This window comes from Hordeum vulgare, chromosome 5H (assembly GCF_904849725.1).
Source record: "Hordeum vulgare subsp. vulgare chromosome 5H, MorexV3_pseudomolecules_assembly, whole genome shotgun sequence".
NCBI lineage: Eukaryota > Viridiplantae > Streptophyta > Magnoliopsida > Poales > Poaceae > Hordeum > Hordeum vulgare.
Window position 1 is genome coordinate 547,240,847 of NC_058522.1, and position 23,350 is coordinate 547,264,196.

The 23,350-nt window shown below is 47.4% G+C and overlaps 3 protein-coding genes across 3 annotated transcripts; 1 reads left to right on the forward strand and 2 right to left on the reverse strand.

The window, feature by feature from the left end:
• Positions 1–11,341: 11,341 nt before the first annotated feature.
• LOC123452696 (PITH domain-containing protein At3g04780) lies at positions 11,342–14,593 on the forward strand. The gene is made up of 7 exons (XM_045129403.1): positions 11,342–11,664; positions 11,872–11,995; positions 13,384–13,432; positions 13,534–13,594; positions 13,726–13,772; positions 13,859–13,936; positions 14,334–14,593. The coding sequence occupies exons 1-7, from the start codon at positions 11,488–11,490 to the stop codon at positions 14,380–14,382; spliced, it is 585 nt and encodes a 194-aa protein (XP_044985338.1). The 5' UTR covers positions 11,342–11,487; the 3' UTR covers positions 14,383–14,593.
• On the reverse strand, positions 14,437–15,801 carry LOC123452694 (protein LIFEGUARD 2-like). The gene is made up of 2 exons (XM_045129402.1): positions 15,437–15,801; positions 14,437–15,325 (listed from the first exon to the last, which is right to left on the reverse strand). The coding sequence occupies exons 1-2, from the start codon at positions 15,690–15,692 to the stop codon at positions 14,850–14,852; spliced, it is 732 nt and encodes a 243-aa protein (XP_044985337.1). The 5' UTR covers positions 15,693–15,801; the 3' UTR covers positions 14,437–14,849.
• Positions 15,802–16,596: 795 nt separating this feature from the next.
• LOC123452697 (protein LIFEGUARD 2-like) lies at positions 16,597–20,094 on the reverse strand. Its single transcript, XM_045129404.1, has 4 exons — positions 19,720–20,094; positions 19,521–19,634; positions 17,225–17,382; positions 16,597–17,111 (listed from the first exon to the last, which is right to left on the reverse strand). Exons 1-4 carry the CDS (start codon positions 19,976–19,978, stop codon positions 16,905–16,907), a joined length of 738 nt encoding a protein of 245 aa, XP_044985339.1. The 5' UTR covers positions 19,979–20,094; the 3' UTR covers positions 16,597–16,904.
• Positions 20,095–23,350: the final 3,256 nt, after the last annotated feature.

A 23,350-nucleotide genomic window follows, 5' to 3' on the forward strand; every position in this document is an offset into this window, starting at 1 on the left:
TCCCGCTCTATATGCTTCAAATACCAGAAAATATTTGCACTGGACCGGGTCCATAATGCATGAACACCGACGGTGTGTGTTTCAATATTGAACCCTAAACATCGGGCAAGCCATTCTGTCAACTGACTAACAGACCATGTTTCAGGGGAGGACACTTGCACCTCAGTGTACTGAAATTCACTAAGATCAGCTCCCATCTCATTTGTTCGAACGGAACCAGGACCGTAGCGCAAACATAATGTCACTAAATCAGACATCTGGCAGTTCAACAAGGACAAAAATTAGAACAAGGACAAACCTACTTCACTCACTAAACTAATTCACATAAGTAAAAATAATTTTACCCTTGAAGCGTGCGCAGAAACGAAGAACGACGAACGACGAACGACGAACCTCCTCCTCAACCTCCTCCACAGCCTCCACCACCACCACCAAAAATAGCTTCAAAGAACCACCGCAACGCGAATGAGAAGGATGATTAGGCTTCCCTCAAACTTACGCAACTAAACCACGGTTCAAAACGTAGTTTTATCGGAAGATTTTTCGTCTGGGGGAGAAAGAGAGAAATGAGAGCAAGGAGAAGAAAGGGAGGAAGAAGAAGATAGAGAAGAAAGAAGAAGAAGAAAGAAGAAAGAAGAAAGAAGGAAGGGAAGGAGAGAGCTGTTGCCCCTCTCGGCCAAGAGGTGGCCGACTGGCCTCCTGTCGGCCACCAGGAGGCCGACTGGCTGGCGCAAGCCGACAGGGCTCCATCGACGTGTTCTGGCCACTACTCGGCCGACGCGTGACCGACTCAACTCCTGTCGGCTAACTGGTGGCCGACTGCCACCTTTCGGCCAGTGGCAAGCCGACAAGTGGCAGTCGGCCACTGGGAGGCCGACGTTATAATATTTTTGAAAAATTTCAAATAGACACATTATTTTTCAAAAAGATTTGAAAAAAGCAATATTTAAAAAAAAATCGCCCAAGAGCTTTACGTGTTCTTTTCTAATAAAAACAGGCAGTAGTATATCCATACTTTACATGGAAATTCAGCCTTTTGCGGATTGCCAATTTCATACTCCCTCTGTCCCAAAATAAGCGGCGCAAATCTAGTATTAAGTTAGTATAAATTTTATACTAAAACAGCGACACTTATTTTGGAATGAAGAAAGTTTTTTTTTTGGCATGTTATAGTTAATTAAATGTTCATATTAGAAAAATAATGTTTACATTTTTTTTTATTGTGTCAACTTATAACAAAATTAGAATCAAACCAAACACAAATCAATTCAAGTTGCCAAACCAAATGAATTTGACATCTTTTTGAAAGGTATGCGTTGGCTATAATCCAAACAAGAAACACTTGCCAATTTTTTGGTCATGCCCTCACTTTGGTCATACCGAAATTTTGGTTGGGCAGGTTGGCGCACAAACCAAACACACCCTTAAACTTCCAGGAGCATCCTCGGCCGCGGTGGCCGCCGTGCCCTGCGTGCCTGCCCCGTATGTGATAGGTGGATCAGCTGGTCGGCTTCATCTAATGGAATGGCATCACGAACCCACGACACCAAACGCCTGAAAGCACGTAAAGCAACGGTTCCCGTGGCCAGACGCGATTCAGTCGAACAGTTGAACAGTATGTTCCTTCAAAAAAAAAAAAGTTGAACAGTATGTATGCTCGGACTAGTGGACTAGTGGATTTTGTTCCCGGACGATGACTCATGATGCATCCACTTACTCCACCTTTATACTTTCTCCGTTTCTTTTTAGTCCATATATAAACTTTAGTCAAAGTCAACCTTCGTAAAGTTTGACTAATTTTATATTTAAAAATATCAATATTTACAACTTTAAATCAATATTATCAGATGCATCGCGAGATGTATTTTCATACTATATAATTTTAATATAGTAGATATTTATTTTTTTTATATAAATTTGATTAAACTTTATGTTGTTTGACTTTGAGCAAATCTTATACGCGGAGTAAAAAGAAACGGAGACAGTACCGTCGAACAGTTGAACCATATATACTCGGGTTGCTTGAATGAATGGACAGTTGTATGATGGCGATTGATTTGGACGTACATTCATTACATCTTAATGAATGGAAATCATCTGCATTGTACGCGGTAGTGTGGTTAATGTGAGAGTACATTATGTTGAATGCAAAAGCAAAGTATTTCTTAAAAAAGACGCCCGATATATAATCACGATCGTGAGCAATGACCTTACCGACGAAACTATTATAGTGGAATAAAAAGTTGCATTGATTCTTAGTCCTCATTGGAACGACTAAACAAGTTGATAGAGAAGATTGAAAAGGAAGGACCACGCTTGCGGACCCCGCGACCCTGCGTCGCCTTCCCTCGCGGCGGCGCGGGGGGGGGGGGAACCCTAGTAGCGCCACCAAGGCCCCCTCCCCACCCCGCCCCACCCTCTCGCCGCCACCGGAGGAGCGGCCGGCGAAGCCGCGCTGGCTCCAAGGAAGGTGGCGGCGGGGCGCCGCGGCTCGCTCGGCTCCGTGCCGCCTCCCCTTCCCTGTCGACCTTCACTGCGCTCTGGCGCTAGCGTGCCTTTGGCGGGTCCCTCCCTCCGCCCCCGGCCCTCTTCATGTGGGGCTCCGGCTGCTCCTGGGCTCCGTCGGCGCGTCCTTCCCACTCCCCCCTTCTGCGCCAGATCCATGGCGACCGCAAGCACCCCTGCTGCTCTCAGCGTTGGATCCTGCGAGGGTGGGGCGGGGGCTTCTTGGCCGGGTTGGCTAGTCCTAGGGGCGGCGCGCTGGCGCTCTTCTCCCCGGCTGGCTGCGACCATGCCTTCGGGCGGCGGTTCATCTCGGTGGCTGCCCGACGACGATTGACTCCTGCAGCATGCTGCCCGGGTATGTGGCATGCGTGTGAGCTCCATTCACCGCCCCCATACCCTGCAGGTGCGGCTCCGGCTCCAGCGGCCATGGACCCGCGCCCTCCTCCGGTGTCCATGGTTGGCCTGAGCGGCCCCAGATCTGATGCTCCCCGTAACCAAGCTACGCCTACTTCTGAATCTTCCGTCTTGTCGGTGTCTCGGGGGCTCCGAAAGCACCCCATGCAGGCGTCCGTGGTTGGTCGACATCCACGCCGGTGCGGCTTCGACTCTTGTGTGCCTCTGGAGCTGCCCCCCCCCCCTTCCAGCTCCTTTGGCTCGCCAACGTCCTTGAAGCTCCGATCCCGACGGCCCGGATCTGCGCTCCTCTCCGGATCTTGGCTCGTTTGGGTCTTCGATCACCATCTCACCCCTCTCTCCTTCCGCTCGGCTGCCCAACCCCGTCCACCTCCGCGTTCCCTCCGCCCGTCAGCATGTTCGCTAGCTCATTCTTTCGGCAGCGCCCGATGCCTCCTTCGTGGGCACGCGTTTGCTCCCCTTCGTGTGATGGCGGTTCCGGCCTCCGACCCGACTTTCCTCCTCCTCGACCACTACTCCGACAGCTTAGGATTGCTCAGACTCGGCCAGGGCGAAATCCTTGCTCGACCTTTCGATGCTGGCAGCGGCGACACCTGCGGGTGTCATTCCCATTTTGGAGGCCCTGCCATGGCCGCTTTCTGCGCCCCTCTTCGAGCATTAGGGGAAACCCTAGATCCCGTGGATCGGACGGTGATGGCGCCCCGACGTCGTTCTCCTTCTTGAAGGCGTCGTCTTGTATGCTCATGGTGTCCTTGCCGGTAGTTTCGATGATGTTGTTTGTCTTGTTGGTTTGGTTGGGTTGCGTTCGAGGGTGACGAGATTAGCCGTGTTTCTTTTTTGTTTGGACTGAGCATCTATGTTCCGGTAGCCATGTTCACGCCGCTTGCGTTTGTGTCATGCATTGTACCATTTTTGTATTCACTCTTAACTTCTTTTATCAATGGAATGATACGTAAGCTTTGCGTATTCGCGAAAAAAAAACATACTTCCTTCGTCATGGTTTAGAAGGCACGGTTAAATTAACGTGCATTTTCACAATAGACAAGATTTAAAACGCATTGCATTTACTCCTAGCAGCTAATTAATACTTTGTTGTGCTACTTTTATATGCATGTGTAGTGTGAATGTTACTTTTTAACCCATCTCATAACCAATCAATAATCACCTAGGTTTCAAAAAACTTTCAAACACGTCTTTTAAACCGTGACGGAGGTAGTAGTATTCTACGTACATATAGTACCACCCAGTTAATGCTAAGCAATTGACTCAGTTTGCTTTATGACTCACTTCCTCGCTCTATATATCTTCGACATAGAGGTCGGTCATATCGGTTGATAGAAACACATCCCAAGAAGGAACAATCCATGACGAGTGTGACTGTCAACTTATGTTGGAATGACACACATACTCCCTTTATCACAGTTTATAAGGCATGTATGTACATCTAGGTCGTTAATTTAACCAACTTAATGATAAGCATATATTACAAAAAATATATCATTAAAAACTTTAGATGTTCTATTTTCTAATGATATAATTTTTATGTTAAGCAATATATTTTATATAAGTTAAATTGATGACCTAGATATACGTGCACGCCTTATAAACTCTGACGGAGGGAGTAGGCTTAATTATATATGCATCGGAGGCAACGGTGACAGGTTTTGAGAATAGAAGGCGTCGGGATAAATTGCCCTACCATAATCCAACATAAATCTGGACATCAGGCTCGAGCTTTTGAGCTCATACTGTTGGAAATATGCCCTAGAGGCAATTGTATTGATTGGAAACATAATACTTGTGTGGATACATAGACAAAACACTGTCCCTAGTAAGCCTCTAGTTGACTAGCTCGTTGATCAAAGATGGTCAAGATTTCCTGGCCATAGGCAAGTGTTGTCACTTGATAACGGGATCACATCATTAGGAGAATCATGTGATGGACTGGACCCAAACTAATAGACGTAGCATGTTGATCGTGTCATTTTGTTGCTACTGTTTTCTGCGTGTCAAGTATTTGTTCCTATGACCATGAGATCATATAACTCACTGACACCGGAGGAATGATTTGTGTGTATCAAACGTCGCAACGTAACTGGGTGACTATAAAGATGCTCTACAGGTATCTCCGAAGGTGTTAGTTGAGTTAGTATGGATCAAGACTGGGATTTGTCACTCCGTGTGACGGAGAGGTATCTCGGGGCCCACTCGGTAATACAACATCACACACAAGCCTTGCAAGCAATGTAACTTAATGTAAGTTGCGGGATCTTGTATTACGGAACGAGTAAAGAGACTTGCCGGTAAACGAGATTGAAATAGGTATGCGGATACTAACGATCGAATCTCGGGCAAGTAACATACCGAAGGACAAAGGGAATGACATACGGGATTATATGAATCCTTGGCACTGAGGTTCAAACGATAAGATCTTCGTAGAATATGTAGGATCCAATATGGGCATCCAGGTCCCGCTATTGGATATTGACCGAGGAGTCTCTCGGGTCATGTCTACATAGTTCTCGAACCCGCAGGGTCTGCACACTTAAGGTTCGACGTTGTTTTATGCGTATTTGAGTTATATGGTTGGTTACCGAATGTTGTTCGGAGTCCCGGATGAGATCATGGACGTCACGAGGGTTTCCGGAATGGTCCGGAAACGAAGATTGATATATAGGATGACCTCATCTGGTTACCGGAAGGTTTTCGTGCATTACCGGAAAAGTTTCGGGCTCATCGGTAGTGTACCGGGAGTGCCGGGAGGGGTGCCGGGGACCATCGGGAGGGGTGTCACGCCCCAAGGGGTCTCATGGGCTATGGGAAGAGATAAACCAGCCCCTAGTGGGCTGGAATAAGTTCCCACTAAGGCCCATAAGGTTTGAGAAGGAAAAAACACAAGGTGGAAAGAGTTTCCATGTGGGAAGGTGGAATCCTACTCCAAGTGACGTTCCCATGCGACGTTCCCCAACAGTGGTATCAGAGCTAGGTTCATGCGTAGATGTCTTCTCGAGTAGAACACAAAAGTTTTTGTGGGCGGTGATGTGTGTTTTGCTGCCCTCCTTAGTCCTTTCTTGATTCCGCGGTATTGTTGGATTGAAGCGGCTTGGACCGACATTACTCGTACGCTTACGAGAGACTGGTTTCATCGTTACGAGTAACTCCGTTGCTCAAAGATGACTGGCAAGTGTCGGTTTCTCCAACTTTAGTTGAATCGGATTTGACCGAGGAGGTCCTTGGATGAGGTTAAATAGCAACTCATATATCTCCGTTGTGGTGTTTGCGTAAGTAAGATGCGATCCTACTAGATACCCATGGTCACCACGTAAAACATGCAACAACAAAATTAGAGGACGTCTAACTTGTTTTTGCAGGGTATGCTTGTGATGTGATATGGCCAACGATGTGATGTGATATATTGGATGTATGAGATGATCATGTTGTAATAGAAATATCGACTTGCACGTCGATGGTACGGCAACCGGCAGGAGCCATAGGGTTGTCTTTATACTAACGTTTGTGATTGCAGATGCGTTTACTATTTTGCTAGGGTGTAGCTTTAGTAGTAATAGCATGAGTAGCACGACAACCCCGATGGCAACACGTTGATGGAGATCATGGTGTGGCGCCGGTGACAAGAAGATCGTGCCGGTGTTTTGGCGATGGAGATCAAGAAGCACGTGATGATGGCCATATCATGTCACTTATGAATTGCATGTGATGTTAATCCTTTTATGCACCTTATTTTGCTTAGAACGACGGTAGCATTATGAGGTGATCTCTCACTAAAATTTCAAGACGAAATTGTGTTCTCCCCGACTGTGCACCGTTGCTACAGTTCGTCGTTTCGAGACACCACGTGATGATCGGGTGTGATAGACTCAACGTTCACATACAACGGGTGCAAAACAGTTGCGCACGCGGAACACTCGGGTTAAGCTTGACGAGCCTAGCATGTGCATACATGGCCTCGGAACACATGAGACCGAAAGGTCGAGCATGAATCGTATAGTTGATATGATTAGCATAGAGATGCTTACCACTGAAACTATTCTCAACTCACGTGATGATCGGACTTGAGATAGTGGATTTGGATCATGTACCACTCAAATGACTATAGAGATGTACTTTTTGAGTGGGAGTTCTTAAGTAATATGATTAATTGAACTAATTGTCATGAATATAGTCTAATGGTCTTTGCGAATTACGATGTAGCTTGCGCTATAGCTCTACTGTTTTTATATGTTCCTAGAGAAAATTTAGTTGAAAGTTGATAGTAGCAAACTTTGCAGACTGAGTCTGTAAAACCGAGGATTGTCCTCGTTGCTGCGCAGAAGGCTTATGTCCTTAATGCACCACTCGGTGTGCTGCACCTCGAGCGTCGTCTGTGGATGCTGTGAACATCCGACATACACATTTCTGATGACTACACGATAGTTCAGTACAAAAATACTTAATGGCTTAGAAGCAAGGCGCCGAAAACGTTGTAAAACGTCACGGAACATAAGTGATGTTCTAAAGAGATGAAATTGTGATTTCATACTTGTGCCCTTGTTAGGAGGTACGAGACCTCCGACAAGATTCTTTGTCCACAAAGTAAAGGAGAAAGGCTCAATCGTTGAGCATGTGCTCAAATTGTCTGAGTACGACAATCGCTTGAATCAAGTGGGAGTTAATCTTCGAGATGAGATAGTGATAGTTCTCCAAAGTCACTGCCACCAAGCTGTAAGAGCTTCGTGAAGGCCGAGATCATCGTCGAGCCGTACGTGTGCTGAACGCGGAGGTGCCGTCCGTTCGGTACTAGATCGCGGGATTGTTCGCGGGGCGGATCGAGGGACGTGAGGACGTTCCACTACATCAACCGCGTTCTCTAACGCTTCTGCTGTACGGTCTACAAGGGTACTTAGATGACTCATCCCCTCTCGTAGATGGACATCACCATGATAGGTCTTCGTGCGCGTAGGAAAATTTTGTTTCCCATGCGACGTTCCCCAACACATACCACACTCACCGTGGCTTGGTCCGTATCAAGACACGCACCCCCTGCGTAGAGCTACCTTTTTCGGATTCGTTTGTACTCCCTCCGGTCCTTTTTAATCTGCATATTAGCTTTGTCCGAAGTCAAAGTATCTCTACTTTGACCAAATTTATAAAAACATGTATCAACATTCACAATGTCAAATAAATATTGTTAGATTCATTACGAAAGGTAGTTTCATGATATGTATATTTGGTATCGTAGATGTTGATATTTTTCAATATATATCTGATCAAATTTTATAAAGTTTAACTTGACCCAAATCTAATATGCGGAGTAAAAAGGACCGGAGGGAGTACCTCGCCAAGGTTAGCTCGGCCTGGGCTAGCTCACGGGCTAAAAAGGTCGCGCGGTCGCGCCTCAGTAGTCTATTATGGGTAATTTTGTAGACTATAGTTTAAGGACTTCTTTGTTCATAGGATAGAATTATTACAGGAATAGAAAATTTATAAAAAATGAGATGACATGCATCTCAAATCTTATGAGTAAGACTAAAGAAAAAAGATGTTATTTGGTTCACATCTTAGGAATTTTTCATTGAGTATAGGCTTTTTTTTTTCTTTGAAATGTGGAGAATAGAAACCAATCCTATGTATGAATAGGAATGCATTTCTATGAACCAAGGGCTCTAAAGGAAAAAAATCCCTATAAAAACCATATCCTATGGAATTCATGTGAAATTCCTCTAAAGCAAAGAAGGCCTAAGAAGTGAAACACGTATGCTCACTCGCATAGATTAAGGTTCAATTCCGGCTATATGGTAGGTTCCTACCCTCACCCCTCCACCCAACGCCGCTACAAGCCTTCACCAAGCGCGCAACACTCGGCTGAGAGTTCCCTCACTCAACCACCCCATTGCTCTCTCTCAATCGGCACCAGACATTTTGATTCGACTGATGAGAAATCCTCTCGCAAAAGGTGGCTAGATTTCCCAAGACCGCAAAGCATGCGCGGAAAAGAGTTAGTATTTTCTCTTGATTCATTTTAGCACTTGACACTAGATTAATAGATTAGTCTAGAAAATAATGTAAAATAATAGAAAAATCTTATAAAAATGATAACATAATGACATTAAACATTTAAAATAATATATACGTTGGAGATGTATCAGAAACCGACCGGTAACGACCTTTGTGTGTCGCCCAGAACAGGCAGCAGGCATGTCGATGTGGAGGTGACCATAGAGCGAGGATGACGTGCTTGGAGCTCCCGGGCGACGGAGGCGAGGGCTGTGGCTTGGTCGTAGAGGTGCAACAACGACCTCGGAAATAGACCACCAACGCCATAAAGAGCGACCATCGGGTGGAATGAATTAAAAAAACCCACCACATTTGCAGTAGTCGAGCAAAATTGCCACTACATTCCTTGTCCGTGTCAAAAATCTACCAATTTTCTTGTTAATTTTTTCAATAAACACTCATGATCGATTTGGACCTAATTAATTCAATTTCTGACATATCAGGCCCACTGGTCAGGTCCACATGGCACTAAATGTTCAACGCCGTTTGTTAACCATTAAGTTGAACAGAGGGCCCACCCGTCAGCATCGTCATCTCTTTAAAACCATCTTCTGCTCCTTGGTGGCATTCCAACAAACACCTCGCGTGCATGGGCAGAGATGGACGGGAGGGCAGAGGTGATGGTCTGGACGGCCTCCAGGTTCGAGGTAGGCGGCGCGGGCGCGCATCTAGGTCGTGTAGCTGGCGGCAAAGAGGCGGCCCTCGACGGCCTACAGGTGGGGGAGCACAGCGGAGTGCCAGCCCTGGGCGTGCATGGCGGCGTCTGCCGCGAGGAGGAGCACGGAGAGGAGAAGGAAGGCGCAGATGACGTCGAGGATCCTGGCGGGCCCCTCCTCCAGCCCGCCGCCACCCGCCTCTCCGTGGGCGCGCCTGCATCTAGGCCTGCGCCGTCGAAATATAATAGTTCTGTTCAATTTTTAAACTAAGTTTATGTTCAAAAGTTGTTCATAAATTTCAAAAAAAATCTTAAATTTGGAAAATTGTTCGTTCTTTTAAAAAATCTTCTAAATTAAAAAATTGTCATATTTCAAACATCGTTCATAAATACAGAAAATGTTCTAGATTTTCAAAAAATATTCTTCAAATTTAATAAATGTTTTTGCTTCAAATTCAAGAAAATAAAAAAATGAACCAAAAAAAGAGAGTAAATAAACAGAAAAGGAAAAAGGAACGGAAAAATAAGAAAAAACAAAAATATCATATTTTCTTACGGAAACTCTTACCTCCCACCGGCTGATTTGGGTCATCTATCAGCCACCGCCTCGTCCGTTGTTCTTGCTCCATCTCACGGACCAGATCGTGCCCGCGCACCAACAAAGCAACGACTTAGCGCGCCCGTTTCCTGAAACTGCAGCGCTGTTTCAGGAACGGTCGTGAAGCTCGACACGCTCGCGCTCGGGTGGAAGGAGGCGGCGGCTACTGGATCTGGGAGGGCGACGGCGCGGTCGCTCGCCCCCAACGCCGGCCGTTCCCGCCGCCGCCCATCCACTACGACGTCGCCCGACCCTCCCCTACCCCTCACCCCCGCGTCGCCAGCCGCTCGCCCACCACGATTGCGCGGGCGCTCCCAACGTAGCCCATCCGCAGCGATGTCGGACGACACTCCCCTTACCCCCCCCCACCCCTCGTGCCACCGGCCGCTCGGCCACAACGCCGGCCGGTCGAACACACGCCGCAACCCCTCCGCCCCCGATGCCGCCCAGTCTTCCCCTCCTCCCACCCCCGCCCCGCCAGCTGCTTTCGTCCCGACGCTGGCCGGCCCTCCGCACGCGGCAAGCCGCACCACGAGGGGTTGCAAAAATTTCTACAACCTGACCTTTGTTGTAAAAGTTTTCTGCAACATGACCTTTGTTGTAAAAATTTCTTTCGCAACAGTACTTATGTTGCAGAAAGACGAAGGAAAAAAATTCTATAACAAAGCGTTTGTTTCAGAAATTAATGGGTCCAAAGTTTATTTTTTACAACAAAGCGATTGTTTCCGTAACTCGAGTGTCGTTTCAAGATTTACTAGATGCCCATCGAAGCCCCGCGCGTGGATCGAACGGCTGCGCGTATAGATCAAACAGTCATCCAGATGACGGATATTTACTAAACATCTGTCAGTGGACGCGTAACAGCTCCATTTTCTTACTACAAAAAGGACTGGCCTGCCCAGACGGGCGACCCCCTTTGCTTCTGCTCGGCCGTTCGCTGCAACGAGCGACGATAGGAGGTCCGGCTCCCTCATGCGCGTACCTGTGCTGACCCTGTGGGCTTCCGTTTCCACCGGCCCGATGGGCCTCAACTCGACCGGACCCAACTGCGAAAGTCCAGACCGAGAGGGAAGGGGGGAGAGAAAAAGGAAAGGCATCGGGTGCTGCTCGGCTCGACCGCAGCTCCCACGCAGACGCAACGCAACGCAAGTCGTCATCGGGCGAGACGAGTCGAGGTCCAAGCCGCCCTCGAGCACAAGCCCGCCGTCCCTCTCTCGTCCGTCCCCGCTCGGAACCTTCCAGAAGCTTCCGGGAGCCAGCCATGGCCGCCGCGCCCGCGCCGACCGCAGCCGCCCCCGCGCCCGCCCCCGCCGCCGCGGCCGTCCCGTCCGCGTCGGTGCCGCGCGGGCAGGTGGATCTGGTCGACTTCATCGACTGGACCGGCGTCGAGTGCCTCAACCAGGACCCCGCCCACGGCATCGCCAACGCGCTCAAGCAGGTAAGGCAGGCGGCTCCCTTTGCCAGTCGCGATCCCCGGATCCGATCCGGCGTCGACTGGTTCGGTTTTCGCCGGCGAGACTTCCCTTCACTACCTAGGGTTTCGTAGATTAGCGTCGTGTCAGAGCCGTGTGTGCGCCGTGTCAACCCCTCTGCGGATTTTAGTTTGGAGGCGATTGCGTTTCTCACGATTGGTGGGTTTCATCAGGGTTACAGGGAGGACGAGGGGCTGCACCTCGCCAGCGACTCGGACGAGCAGCTGCTCATCTACATCCCCTTCATGCAGGTCATCAAGCTGCATTCCGCGCTCTTCAAAGGCCCCGAGGAGGAAGGTGAGATTCGTAACTCAACGTAACTGCACGATTGCTAGGTTGCTGCATATATTGATTGCTTAGAGATTAGCCTCTTTTCTGAGCTCACGGAGGAACGTGTCTCTGTTCAAACTAGGGTGCTCGATTTAGTCTGTTGCGAATGCTAATACACAATTGAACAGGGGTTAACTTTTTGTAAATGTATGATAAGTTGTTTGGACCCTTATGTGTTTCTGACCCAAAGTTCAAAAGGCTGCTGGGCGTTAATTATGTGTTTAGGGACCTACTTGCACCTAGTTTGCCACTCTGTATGCGCCCAAATGGAAAAGGCGCTATGTGTATTCCTGCCTTGCTCTTTTCTTGGCGCACAGGGCCAAAGCGCTGTGTTCGGCAAATGCTTCGCGCCCATGCTCGCTTTTTTGAACTTTAGTCTGCCCTGTCGTCTAGTGTTTGATGCTAAATAGAAGAGATTGTTATTTATGCCCATGGATAGTATAGAAAATCGTAGGGGTACAACATGGGTGTGTGCATTAACCGATGTAGAGCCTGGGGCTCCTTCCTTTTTGGAAAAAAATCATGGCATGATCTAATGGCCTCTGCCGCTTGGATTTGCCACTCCTCCGCCGTTGTTTATAATTGAAATTGACAATTTACAGCTAATATATGTAGTTACTGATACACTACTGAGCTAGGGCACTCTTTTCTGATGTCAAGGGGCACTTGTCGCATTTGGAACTAGTGGGCTATTTAGTCTGTTAGGTCTGCAAATGCTAGTAGTGGGTGCAAGCTCTGTTATTTCTGTAAATTTATGATCAGATGTATTTGGTGGGACCTGTGTTGACCATCTCACCTGTCGTCTAATGTTTCATGATACATAAAATGGATATAGTTACTTATGGTGCCGTTGACAGTATAAGCTGTGTGCATCAGTCAATGCAGAGGATAGGGCTCCCTCCTTTTCAGGGAAAACATGTCATAATCTAATTCAACCTAGCATTTGATCCAATGGCCTATGAAGCTTGGGTTTGCCACTTATCCATCGTTGGATATAAGTAAATTGATGACTGGTATTTGAAGTTATTGTTACACTACTGGTAAATAATATAGAAAACATTAAATACTCATGTATCCTTACATATTTTAGCTTTGTTTAATGCTGAAAAACTCAAGAGTTTTTCTCTTTCAATGCTTTACAACAATATATAGCTTGATATTGGCAAGAATGACCTCACATGCTAGGTTGCATGCTGCTTCTCTCTTACCACTTTTTTGTGTTCATGCTTCTTTTTCTCTGCCTTTGAGTGAGGTATTTAGTTTGTAAGTAGTAGCCCCTTTCTTAACCACTCTCAATATTTCTCTTGGGTGTTGATGCTTTCCCAAATCCTTAATGCAATCTTCTGTGAATGCAGGCCCAAAGACAGTTAAACTCTTCTCCAACAGAGAGCATATGGGTTTCAGGTATACTGCCTTTTAGTTTTAACTGAAGCTCATTGATACTGACTTCTGAAAACGTTTTGGGTTTTCCCTTAAGCCTGACATATTTCTGTATTGATTGGCAGCAACGTCAATGACTTTCCTCCAAGTGACAGTGTTGACCTATCATCCAGCCATTTACTGGAAGTATGTTCTTATCCTAAAATCTAAGTCTATTTTGATTCTTTTTCTTGATGCCCATGTAGCATCATCAGTTATTCCTGTCTTAGCTTATGCATTACCTCAAATTGATGAGCATTGGCTATTCTTCTCTACAGAGTAAGCCTGTGACGCTAAAGTATGTGAAGTTCCAGAATGTTCGCAGGTATGCACATCTTCCTCTAGCACACTTGTAACCTGGCATTTAGTAGTGTTATCCTATTCTTATAACCCCTTCTTTTCTCATCCCAGCCTGACTATGTTTATTGAAGACAATCAAAGCGGAGCTGACATCACAAAAATTCAGAAGATCGCACTTTATGGAACCACGTAAGTTCTGTTAGCACTTAGTATTTTATAAATTTCACTGGATGTCTGGATGGACAATATTATAGTCCTTTTAGCTGTACTGCTCAGATTGTGGGAGATTTGTGATAAGTTGTGCCGTCAGCATCTTTAGTTCCTGAAGATGCACAGCAATCTAGGAGTATTTGTAATATGTTTTCAGTAGCTGAGTATTCTGGAAAGATAATTGGAGAGTGAAAGTGGTTATTTTAGGAAAAATGTACAAGAGTCATCATTGTATTGAGCCAACGTCGAAGTTTAAGTTCTGATTTCCAGCATTGTAGAACCACTTCATAGATATTACAGACTAAAATATTTCCTCCCAGACACACATTACTTGTGATACAACTCCTAAAATGTTTTTTCCTTTTTTTTTTGGCAGCGTGGACACGACAAATATGAAGGACCTGAAGAAGATAGAAGAACATTAAGCACATCAGCTAAGATAGTGTGTTTCCAGTGGGTGTAAACAGTTAACTGTTGTGGTTGATGCTGGCAACTTTGTGCCCCTATTTTACACATGAGGTATTTAAGAGCCCAGTTAGCCTCCTGTAGGCTGCAATTTCTGTGTGTGGGCTTGTTTGGCAAACGAAACGATGTTCCTTGGTGAGAAAATTCATATCCATATCCCTTTTCCCTTGAGAGTTTTGGTGTTGATGATGCTTGCCTTGGCTTGTTGATGATCATTCCATGTTCGTCGCGGCGGAAAATGTTGATTGGATTGGCAATACTATATTTCTGTCGATGTCCGATCACAGTGACTTATGTTGAGAGCACGTAATAAGTTTCCATACATGGCAATCTACATACGGTATCTAGGTTAGCATACATACATGTGCCAGGCAGGCAGAGACGAACGAATCATCATGTTAGGTTTGGCTGGTTGCCAGGATCAAGATCAGTCGGCGGCCTCGAGGGCGATTAGGATGGCCCTGAAGAGGTTGATGATGTCGAGGTAGAGGGTAATGGAGGCGGCGACATACTCGTCGTAGGTGTAGCGCTTGATGAGGTTGTCGGTGTCGTAGATGATGAAGGCGGAGAAGATGAGCGCGGCGATGCAGCCATAGACGAGCACCGTCGTCTTGCCCATGGGGAAGAGCACAATGACGATGGCGTAGAGGAGGAGGATGACGCACGCGGCGAAGAGGAAGGGGCCGAGGAACTCGAAGTCGTGTCCGCGCTTGGCCGCCCAGAAGGTGTAGGCGGTGAGCGAGACCACGACGACGAGCGTCATGCCGGCCGCCTCGAAGATGATGGGCCCGCGCTTGGTGAGGCACCCCAGCCCTATCGACAGGCTGATGCACACGGTGAAGATGCCCAGGAACACCAGGTTCACCGGGTGCTTCTTCCGGAAGTAGACCATCGGCAGCATCACTGCGCTTGCACCAACCAACGGCATCCATCCATCAGTAAGCAATGCACAGAGAATGCACCCATGAAATTAAGCAAATCGAAGGTAGGTTGTTGGTGGGTTGGGCAACCGACCGAGCAGGGGGGAGATGAGGATGACGATGAAGGCGCCGAGGGCGGCGGGGGTGCGGGAGAGGAAGAAGGTCCGGACGGAGTCGGTTAGGTTCATGGCGGCGGCGACGGCCACGGTGACGAGCATCTGGAGGGAGACGATCACGTACACCTTGCGGATGAAGGCCCAGCGCAGCTCCGGGCTCTCGATCATGTACCCGTCGGGCCCCGACGGGTAGCACGCCTCCACGTCGTAGTGGTGGTGATCGTGCTTGCCCATGCCCGCGGCTACCACCTTGGATCGGCTGGCGCAACTTTCCTTCCCAGCAGTCCGGTGGAGGACGGCCGACGGGTTGGTCGACGATGGTGTCCCGGCGTAGGAATGGTGTCTCAATAGGCTCCGCCAGCAATGGGCGTCAAGTCTTTAATTTGGATGCCATGGCTGGAGGCCAGCTTTCGTCTATTCTTGGGCTGGCGGTCGCTCTGTCGCTTCAAACAGTTCCCCCCGTGCCTCCTTCACCATCCAAAAAGTTGCCATCACGTGCATAGTAACGGAATACACAGCTACTCCCCGTTCCAAAAACAAATGGCCCGGTTTTAGATCAAATTTGAAGTAAAACCACGATATTTTTTTTTGTTTTGGAACGGGTGCGCTAGAACTCACGGAGACAATGATTTTTTATTTACTTGGTAAGCCGAAGCAAATGACACTACGGGCAGAAAAAAACTGAATCTGGCAGCAGAGTTTTTCTTCTCCATGGCACAACAATTACAACCATAGATTCACAGCTCTCACCACTCCAACGCATAATGGCAATGCCCTAAACTGATCAACAAAGCCGCGTCTCAACCAACAACTCTAAACGAACTCTCCTTGTCAACGCACCACCTATTTTTGACTGCCTACAAGAGTTCACAAGTGGGTGACAGGACTCGGACAACCTTAAGAAATCATCATCTTTTACTCAACCACAACGGCATACATATCGCCCCGATAAACAATCCAAAACAGCAGCCAGCACCAGGGACACGCAAACAAGGACCTCCCAAGCCGTGTCTCAAAACAAGGAGAAACAATGTTGAAGAGCCATACCAGCTCGTCACAGTAGAGGGGCGATGGAGATGTGTAATTCTCCTTCCCTTTCTCTACAACACTAAAGTAGAGGATATCACAACAGAAGATAAAAGCACTCAAGATTTTGCATTCGTCCCAATTACCAAAGCCTCCTAAAATGTAACACTTCGTAGCAAGGAATTAAATTTAAGCGTCTTCCAGTCACAACGCACCAGTGAGCCTATTTTCATCATGCAGACAAATGGTCACACATTGCATGCCCCAGGAAACTAGTTAACAAGACACAGGTAGAGTCTACGGACGGCAGAATTTGCTGATAACGAGTGTACATGCCTACAGGTATCTGCAGGCATCCATGAATTTTCTGATATGCACAAGCTAGAGGACTTAAATCAAGCGGACGAGGCTCAGGTGCGCTCAGCTATCAGCCGCACGCAGAATCTGCATCAGATTCAGGAACAGGTTGATAATGTCGAGGTAGAGGGACACGGCAGCCCAGATGTACTCATCATACGTGTAGCGCTTGATGATGTTGTCCGTGTCGAAGATGATGTAGCCACAGAAGATGATCGACGCCACGGCCCCATAGATCATGACGGAGATCTTGCCCAGTGGGAAAAAGATCTGCCAGCACAAGTGTTATTTAGTATATCATGCACAAACCAACATGATCGAAAGTAGTTTTGCAATATCCATCTGAAGAAATATAGAAGGGACATAAGGTGCAGCTGCCCAACCTGGATAAGTGAGAACATCATCAGCACCATAAGAGCTCCAAACAGGAAGGGGCCAAGGAAGTTGAAGTCATGGCCTCTCTTTGCAGCCCAGAAAGTGTAGGCAGTCAAGCTGATCACCACCACTGCTGTCAGAATTGCAGCTTCCAAGATGATTTTTCCTGTGCACACAACAATAGTATAATCAAGACACAGTAGTGGCCTCGCCCTATATTGAGTTGATGTGCACAACTCCTATGGAGTGTATGACAACTGATGACATAGATGAAGTGAAGACAGAAGAACATGCATCATGTTTGATAGCATTCAAACTTTCACCGATGTAATTCAGATATCCCAACAATCAAAAGCAAAACAAAAGATCACAAGTAAGGAGTAATGCCAAAGCCCTCGGCCTGAACAAAAATCAGTGATGTCTCAGCATCAAATCCAAAAGAGGTAACTTACAACATCCAAACATGCAGTGCTACCTCAAGTGCTTAGTGGAAATGTTCAACAGAAACACTCAAATCCAGAGAGTTAACATAGTATTCCTGAGCTAAATAAGAATTGATGTATTGTGCAGCTCTGAGACACACCATCCAGAGCAATTCTAGACCCCTGGAGAAAACGCTCAATAAGGTGGTGCCATTCAGAAATTTAGAGTACACCCGATATATAGACCTAAAGTGGTTGCATTATCAAAGGTTGATATCGATATCGATATCGACGGTAGGAACTTTATAACATGCACATTAAGAAATATTAAGGCAAAAAACACAAAATGGATGACATTCTAGGTCTTCAAAACGTCAATGGAATCGCGTCTTTGGTTCAAAAAACTAAAACTGCAACAGGGTTAAATGTAGGGGAAGAAAAAGGACAAGGGTTCGATTACTAAACAAACAAGGCAACCTTTAAAGTTTCAACAAGTGCATTATAGGTTTTCTGACATCAAAACCTTGCCCCCCTAGTGGGTAGCACAAAGTCACATAAGACATGGAATTATCGCAACAAAAGGGGAGGAACAAGAATGGCATTTGCTAATAAGAATTGATGCATTGTGTGGCTCTGGAACACATCATTTGGAGCATGTTAGAACCCCCAGAGAGAACATTCAACAAGGTGTTGCCATTCCCTGGAAATTTAGAGTACATGTGATAATATAGATCTGAAGTGGTTGCATAATGAAAGTAAATATCGATGGTTGGATTTTTTTACGTGAACATTAAGAAATACGAAGGCAGAAAACACACAGGAGAACTATCTAGCTCTTTGAAAATGTTAACAAAGTCGCCCTTAAAACTGCAACAGGGATAAACGTATGAACTGGAAGAAAAAAGGCAAGGGGTTCCACTTCTAAACAAACAAGAGAACCTTATGAGGGAACAAGAAGAAAATTCAAGAAGTATCGACTCATACTAACATTTGGAATTATCAGAATATAATGGGAAGGAACAACTAGAACATCATTTTGAAAACATTGCTGACCGACCTGAAGTATAGTACAAACAAGATTGGCATAGTAATACATCGGAAACCTATATATGTAAAAGCCATGGACCCAGAGAAAATTCAAACTTGCTGCCAGTACAAACAATAGGATCATGCACTCAACGGATGGATGAACGAATCACTGCATTCAATTGTTGCCTGCAGTACCAAAGAGGTACATGCTAAGACAATACTTCTGCTTTGCATCCTAAGTAGGAATCCAAAATTTATATAAATAAGGTGTTCTATACTTATGAAAACACCATCAGCATGAGCTAATGCTTGTGTGGAAAACAAAAAGACATATTCTCAATGTTAGAAGTGGTTTGCGTTCACTGCTAATCTACTATCATGCATAACTGTTGCAGATACTCAAACAACACCAAATGCAAACTCCATCCACAGACATATCTAGCAATCATTCGAGGACATGAGCAATGAATCAGAGGCTAATACAAGGAACGAACGAAACCATTGCGTGATATTAGTGCTCAATCATAATCCCAATGCCAATAGTGGATTCCTTTCAGTACTATTTTTGCATAACCTCCTGGCACAACTGATCCGAATGGTCACTAGGCCAAATTACAAAAATCAAGTAGCAGACGCATAACAGCAATGGTTTTACTGAAGGAACAATGATTTTAGTGAGCGATGAAAGAGAGCAAAGGGTTCCATCCGTGACAATTAATGCACACAAATACTGCTTCACCGCGAATTAATATGCTCAATCAGGTAAAACCATGTGGTCAATTTCATTCACAGATGATAAACCAGGAATAATAGAGAAGTAATTGGGGGACCGAAGGATGTTATTGTTCGTTACCGCTGGTGAAGGCGCACGTCATGCCGACGGCGAAGCTGATGGAGACGGTGAAGATGCCGAGCAGGATGAGGTTGACGGGGTGCTTCTGGTGGTAGTAGCGCAGGGGGCAGAGCACTGCGGCGCGAACGGAGCAACCAATTACGTTAGCCAACGCACGAATTCGAACTCAGCGAGGCACCCGTGAGGGGCAGGTAATTACCGATGAGGGGCAGGATGAGGAGGAAGATGTAGAGGCCGAAGCCGGCGTTGGAGGAGACGAAGAACTCGGAGACGGCGGGGACCTTGACGACGAAGCCCGCGACGGCGGCCGTCATGGCGAGCTGCACGGAGAGGATGACGTAGATCTTGCGGATGAAGGCCCAGCGCAGCCCCACGTCCTCCGTCATCCCCGGGTAGAGCGGCGCGGAGGTGCCGCCGGCCTCGAGGTCGAGGTCCGGCGCCTTCTGGTACCCGAACATCGCGCCTGGCCTGGCCTGGCTCCCTCGCTGGCTAGGGTTTCGGTGGGGGGCGGAGGTCGTCGGGGACGGGGGGAGGGAGGGGGAGGAAAAGGTAGCGGATGGAGTTGGGCACGCTTGGTCTATCGTGGGGCGGATGGGGAGTAGTAGAAGAAGACCGAACTTCCGGGTCAGGTCGGGTCGGTCGGTCGGTTCGTGCCTTGGCCTCGAAGGCTGGTGGTCCGGGTGGGGTGGGAACCCACGCGACTTCTTTTTTTTTTTAAGACTCCAGGAACGACCGACTTTTTTTTAAGACAATTCTGCAAAGCTTTATTAATTCGTCACTATATTTACATAAACGAATGAAAGATTTTTCGGATGACCTAACCAGACATGACGACCATCTCGCAGGATAAAAGCATGCTTCGTTAAATTATGAGATTTAAAGTTGGAGGTCCTGCATTCATAAATGAACTTACAAGAATTAAAAGAAACTGAAATGTCTAATATTTCTTGAACTATCGCCCCGTAGATTCCCGAGGTACGATTCAGAATATCATTCGCTACTACCTGGCAATCTGAAGAGACCTGGACGTTTTGAATGTATAAATCCTTCGCGAACGCCAGTGCTTCTTTGATTGCCAAAGCTTCCAAGGTTGGTGGATCCGATATAAATCTGAAGACAAACGTTGAAGCTCTCAGGAAATTTCCCTCGTGATCTCCCGCAATCACCCCAACCGACCAAAGACCATGCCTAGAAACTGCCCCATCTGCATTGAACTTCGCCAAACCCAGTGTTGTAGGAATCCATTGTGGTATTTGTGGTGGAGCATTGTTGGCCCTAGTAGGAACAGGTGTATGCTTGATCGCATTCAACTCCCCGGGATATGAACTGATGAAGCTATGAATTGCTACCGGTGACTGAAAAATGTCCTCATGAATTGCTTTCCTGCTCGCTCCCGAGATTGCCCAAAGAGTGACCACGAGGCGTACAAAGTCATCTTCCGCCAATACTTTATGTAATGCAAATATCCAATCCTTGCACTGTCATCCGAATGGCTGCTCATCACCTGCAATGTCTGTTTGGGTGCTAGCACACACACGCTTCCTACTAGGTGAGGGTCGCGAGTCATTGATCGGAGCCGAAGATACATGGAGGAGGCCGAAGAGGGGCAATACCAAACATTGGTTGAGGATTGGAATCGCCAGAGCCCAAGGCTCCCACTAGAAAGTGTATCGCCGGCGCTGGAAAAAGGAACACCGGTCCCCTCGTCCATCCACATGGGTGGCAGGGACCCTGTTCAACATGGACAACACAGGATGGCTGGCGTTGAGAAGATCAGGCCGCCACACATCGACATCGACCCACCACCAACTCCACCCCACACGAGCAATCCTCAAAAGGCGCCTTCAAGAAGGAGCACGGCATCGAGTACCGACGTCGTCCAAGCAAGGGGATGTAGGGTTTCACTTGTGCTCGAGGTGTTGGAAATATGCCCTAGAGGCAATAATAAAATGGTTATTATCGTATTTCCTTGTTCATGATAATCGTCTACTGTTCATGCTATAATTGTATTAACAGGAAACAGTAATACATGTGTGAATAAATAGATCACAATGTGTCCCTAGCAAGCCTCTAGTTGGCTAGCTCGTTAGTCAATAGATGATCATGGTTTCCTGATCATGGGCATTAGATGTCATTGATAACGGGATCACATCATTGGGAGAATGATGTGATGGACAAGACCCAATCCTAAGCATAGCACTAGATCGTATTGTTCGTATGCTAAAGCTTTTCTAATGTCAAGTATCTTTTCCTTCGACCGTGAGATTGTGCAACTCCCGGATACCGTAGGAGTGCTTTGGGTGTATCAAATGTCATAACGTAACTGGGTGACTATAAAGGTGCACTACGGGTACCTCCGAGAGTGTCTGTTGAGTTGGTACGAATCGAGATCGGGATTTGTCACTCCGTGTGACGGAGAGGTATCTCTGGGCCCACTCGGTAGAACATCATCATGAGCTCAATGTGACTAAGGAGTTAGTCACACGATGACGTGCTACGGAACGAGTAAAGAGACTTACCGGTAACGAGATCGAACAAGGTATAGGTATACCGACGATCGAATCTCGGGCAAGTTCTATACCGACAGACAAAGGGAATCGTATACGGGATTGATTGAATCCTTGACGTCGTGGTTCATCCGATAAGATCATCGTGGAGCAAGTGGGAGCCACCATGGGTATCCAGACCCCGCTGATGGTTATTGGCCAGAGAGGTGTCTCGGTCATGTCTGCCTGTCTCCCGAACCCGTAGGGTCTACACACTTAAGGTACGATGACGCTAGGGTTATAGGGAATTGTTATACGAGGTTACCGAAAGTTGTTTGGAGTCCCGGATGAGATCCCGGACGTCATGAGGAGCTCTGGAATGGTCCGGAGGTAAAGATTGATATATAGGACGGATGGTTTCGGATACCGGAAGTGTTTCGGGCATCACCGGTAACGTACCGGGACCACCGGGACCACCAGAGGTGGCCCCGGGGGACCACCGAAGGGGGGCAACGACCTCGGGAGGTAAGGTGGGCCATGTGGGGATGGGAACCAGCCCCTAGGTGGGTTGGTGCGCCTCCCCACTCAGCCCATTGCGCAAGGGAGAGAAAAGGGGGGCAAACCCTAAGCCAGGTAGGCCTAACGCCCACCAGTTGGTGCGCCACCCCCTCCTCCCCCTTCTGGCCGCGCGCACCTCCCATCTGGGAGGGCTGCCGCACCCCCTAGGGTGGGAACCCTAGGGGTGGCACCCCCTCTCCCCTTCCCCTATTTATAGTGGGCACTTTTGGCCATTGGAGATCAGATTTTTCCCTCTCCCTCGACGCAGCCCTGCTCTTCTTTCTCCTCCTCTGTGTCGGTGCTTGGCGAAGCCCTGCCGGGAGACCTCGTCTCTCCGTCGACACCACGCCGTCATGCTGTTGGAGTTCTTCCCCAACCTCTCCCTCCTCCTTGCTGGTTCAAGGTGCGGGAGACGTCACCAGGCTGCACGTGTGTTGAACGCGGAGGTGCCGTAGTTCGGCACTAGATCGGAATCGCTGCGAGTACGACTCCATCAACCGCGTTCTAGCAACGCTTCCGCTTAGCAATCTTCAAAGGTATGAAGATGCTCTTACCCCTCTCTCGTTGGTGGTCTCTCCATAGGAAGATCTGAATATGCGTAGGAAAATTTTGAATTTATGCTACGTTACCCAACGGTGGCATCCGAGCCAGGTTTTCTATGCATAGATTCTATGCACGAGTAGAACACAAAAGTTGTGGGCAATGATTTGTCAATTTGCTTGCCGCTACTAGTCTTATTCTTTTCCGACGGTATTGTGGGATGAAGCGGCCCGGACCGACTTTACA

Excerpts from the sequence above, each read along its gene's own strand:
- LOC123452696 (XM_045129403.1), top strand. The coding sequence starts at position 11,488 with ATGGCCGCCGCGCCCGCGCCGACCGCAGCCGCCCCCGCGCCCGCCCCC. Across the intron at positions 11,665-11,871 it reads TCGCCAACGCGCTCAAGCAG|GGTTACAGGGAGGACGAGGG; the intron begins GTAAGGCAGGCG and ends GGGTTTCATCAG. Across the intron at positions 13,937-14,333 it reads ATCGCACTTTATGGAACCAC|CGTGGACACGACAAATATGA; the intron begins GTAAGTTCTGTT and ends TTTTTTTGGCAG.
- LOC123452697 (XM_045129404.1), bottom strand. The coding sequence starts at position 19,978 with ATGTTCGGGTACCAGAAGGCGCCGGACCTCGACCTCGAGGCCGGCGGC. Across the intron at positions 19,635-19,719 it reads CCTCATCCTGCCCCTCATCG|TGCTCTGCCCCCTGCGCTAC; the intron begins GTAATTACCTGC and ends TTCGCGCCGCAG. Across the intron at positions 17,112-17,224 it reads TGATGTTCTCACTTATCCAG|ATCTTTTTCCCACTGGGCAA; the intron begins GTTGGGCAGCTG and ends TTGTGCTGGCAG.
- LOC123452694 (XM_045129402.1), bottom strand. The coding sequence starts at position 15,692 with ATGGGCAAGCACGATCACCACCACTACGACGTGGAGGCGTGCTACCCG. Across the intron at positions 15,326-15,436 it reads CCTCATCTCCCCCCTGCTCG|TGATGCTGCCGATGGTCTAC; the intron begins GTCGGTTGCCCA and ends GTGCAAGCGCAG.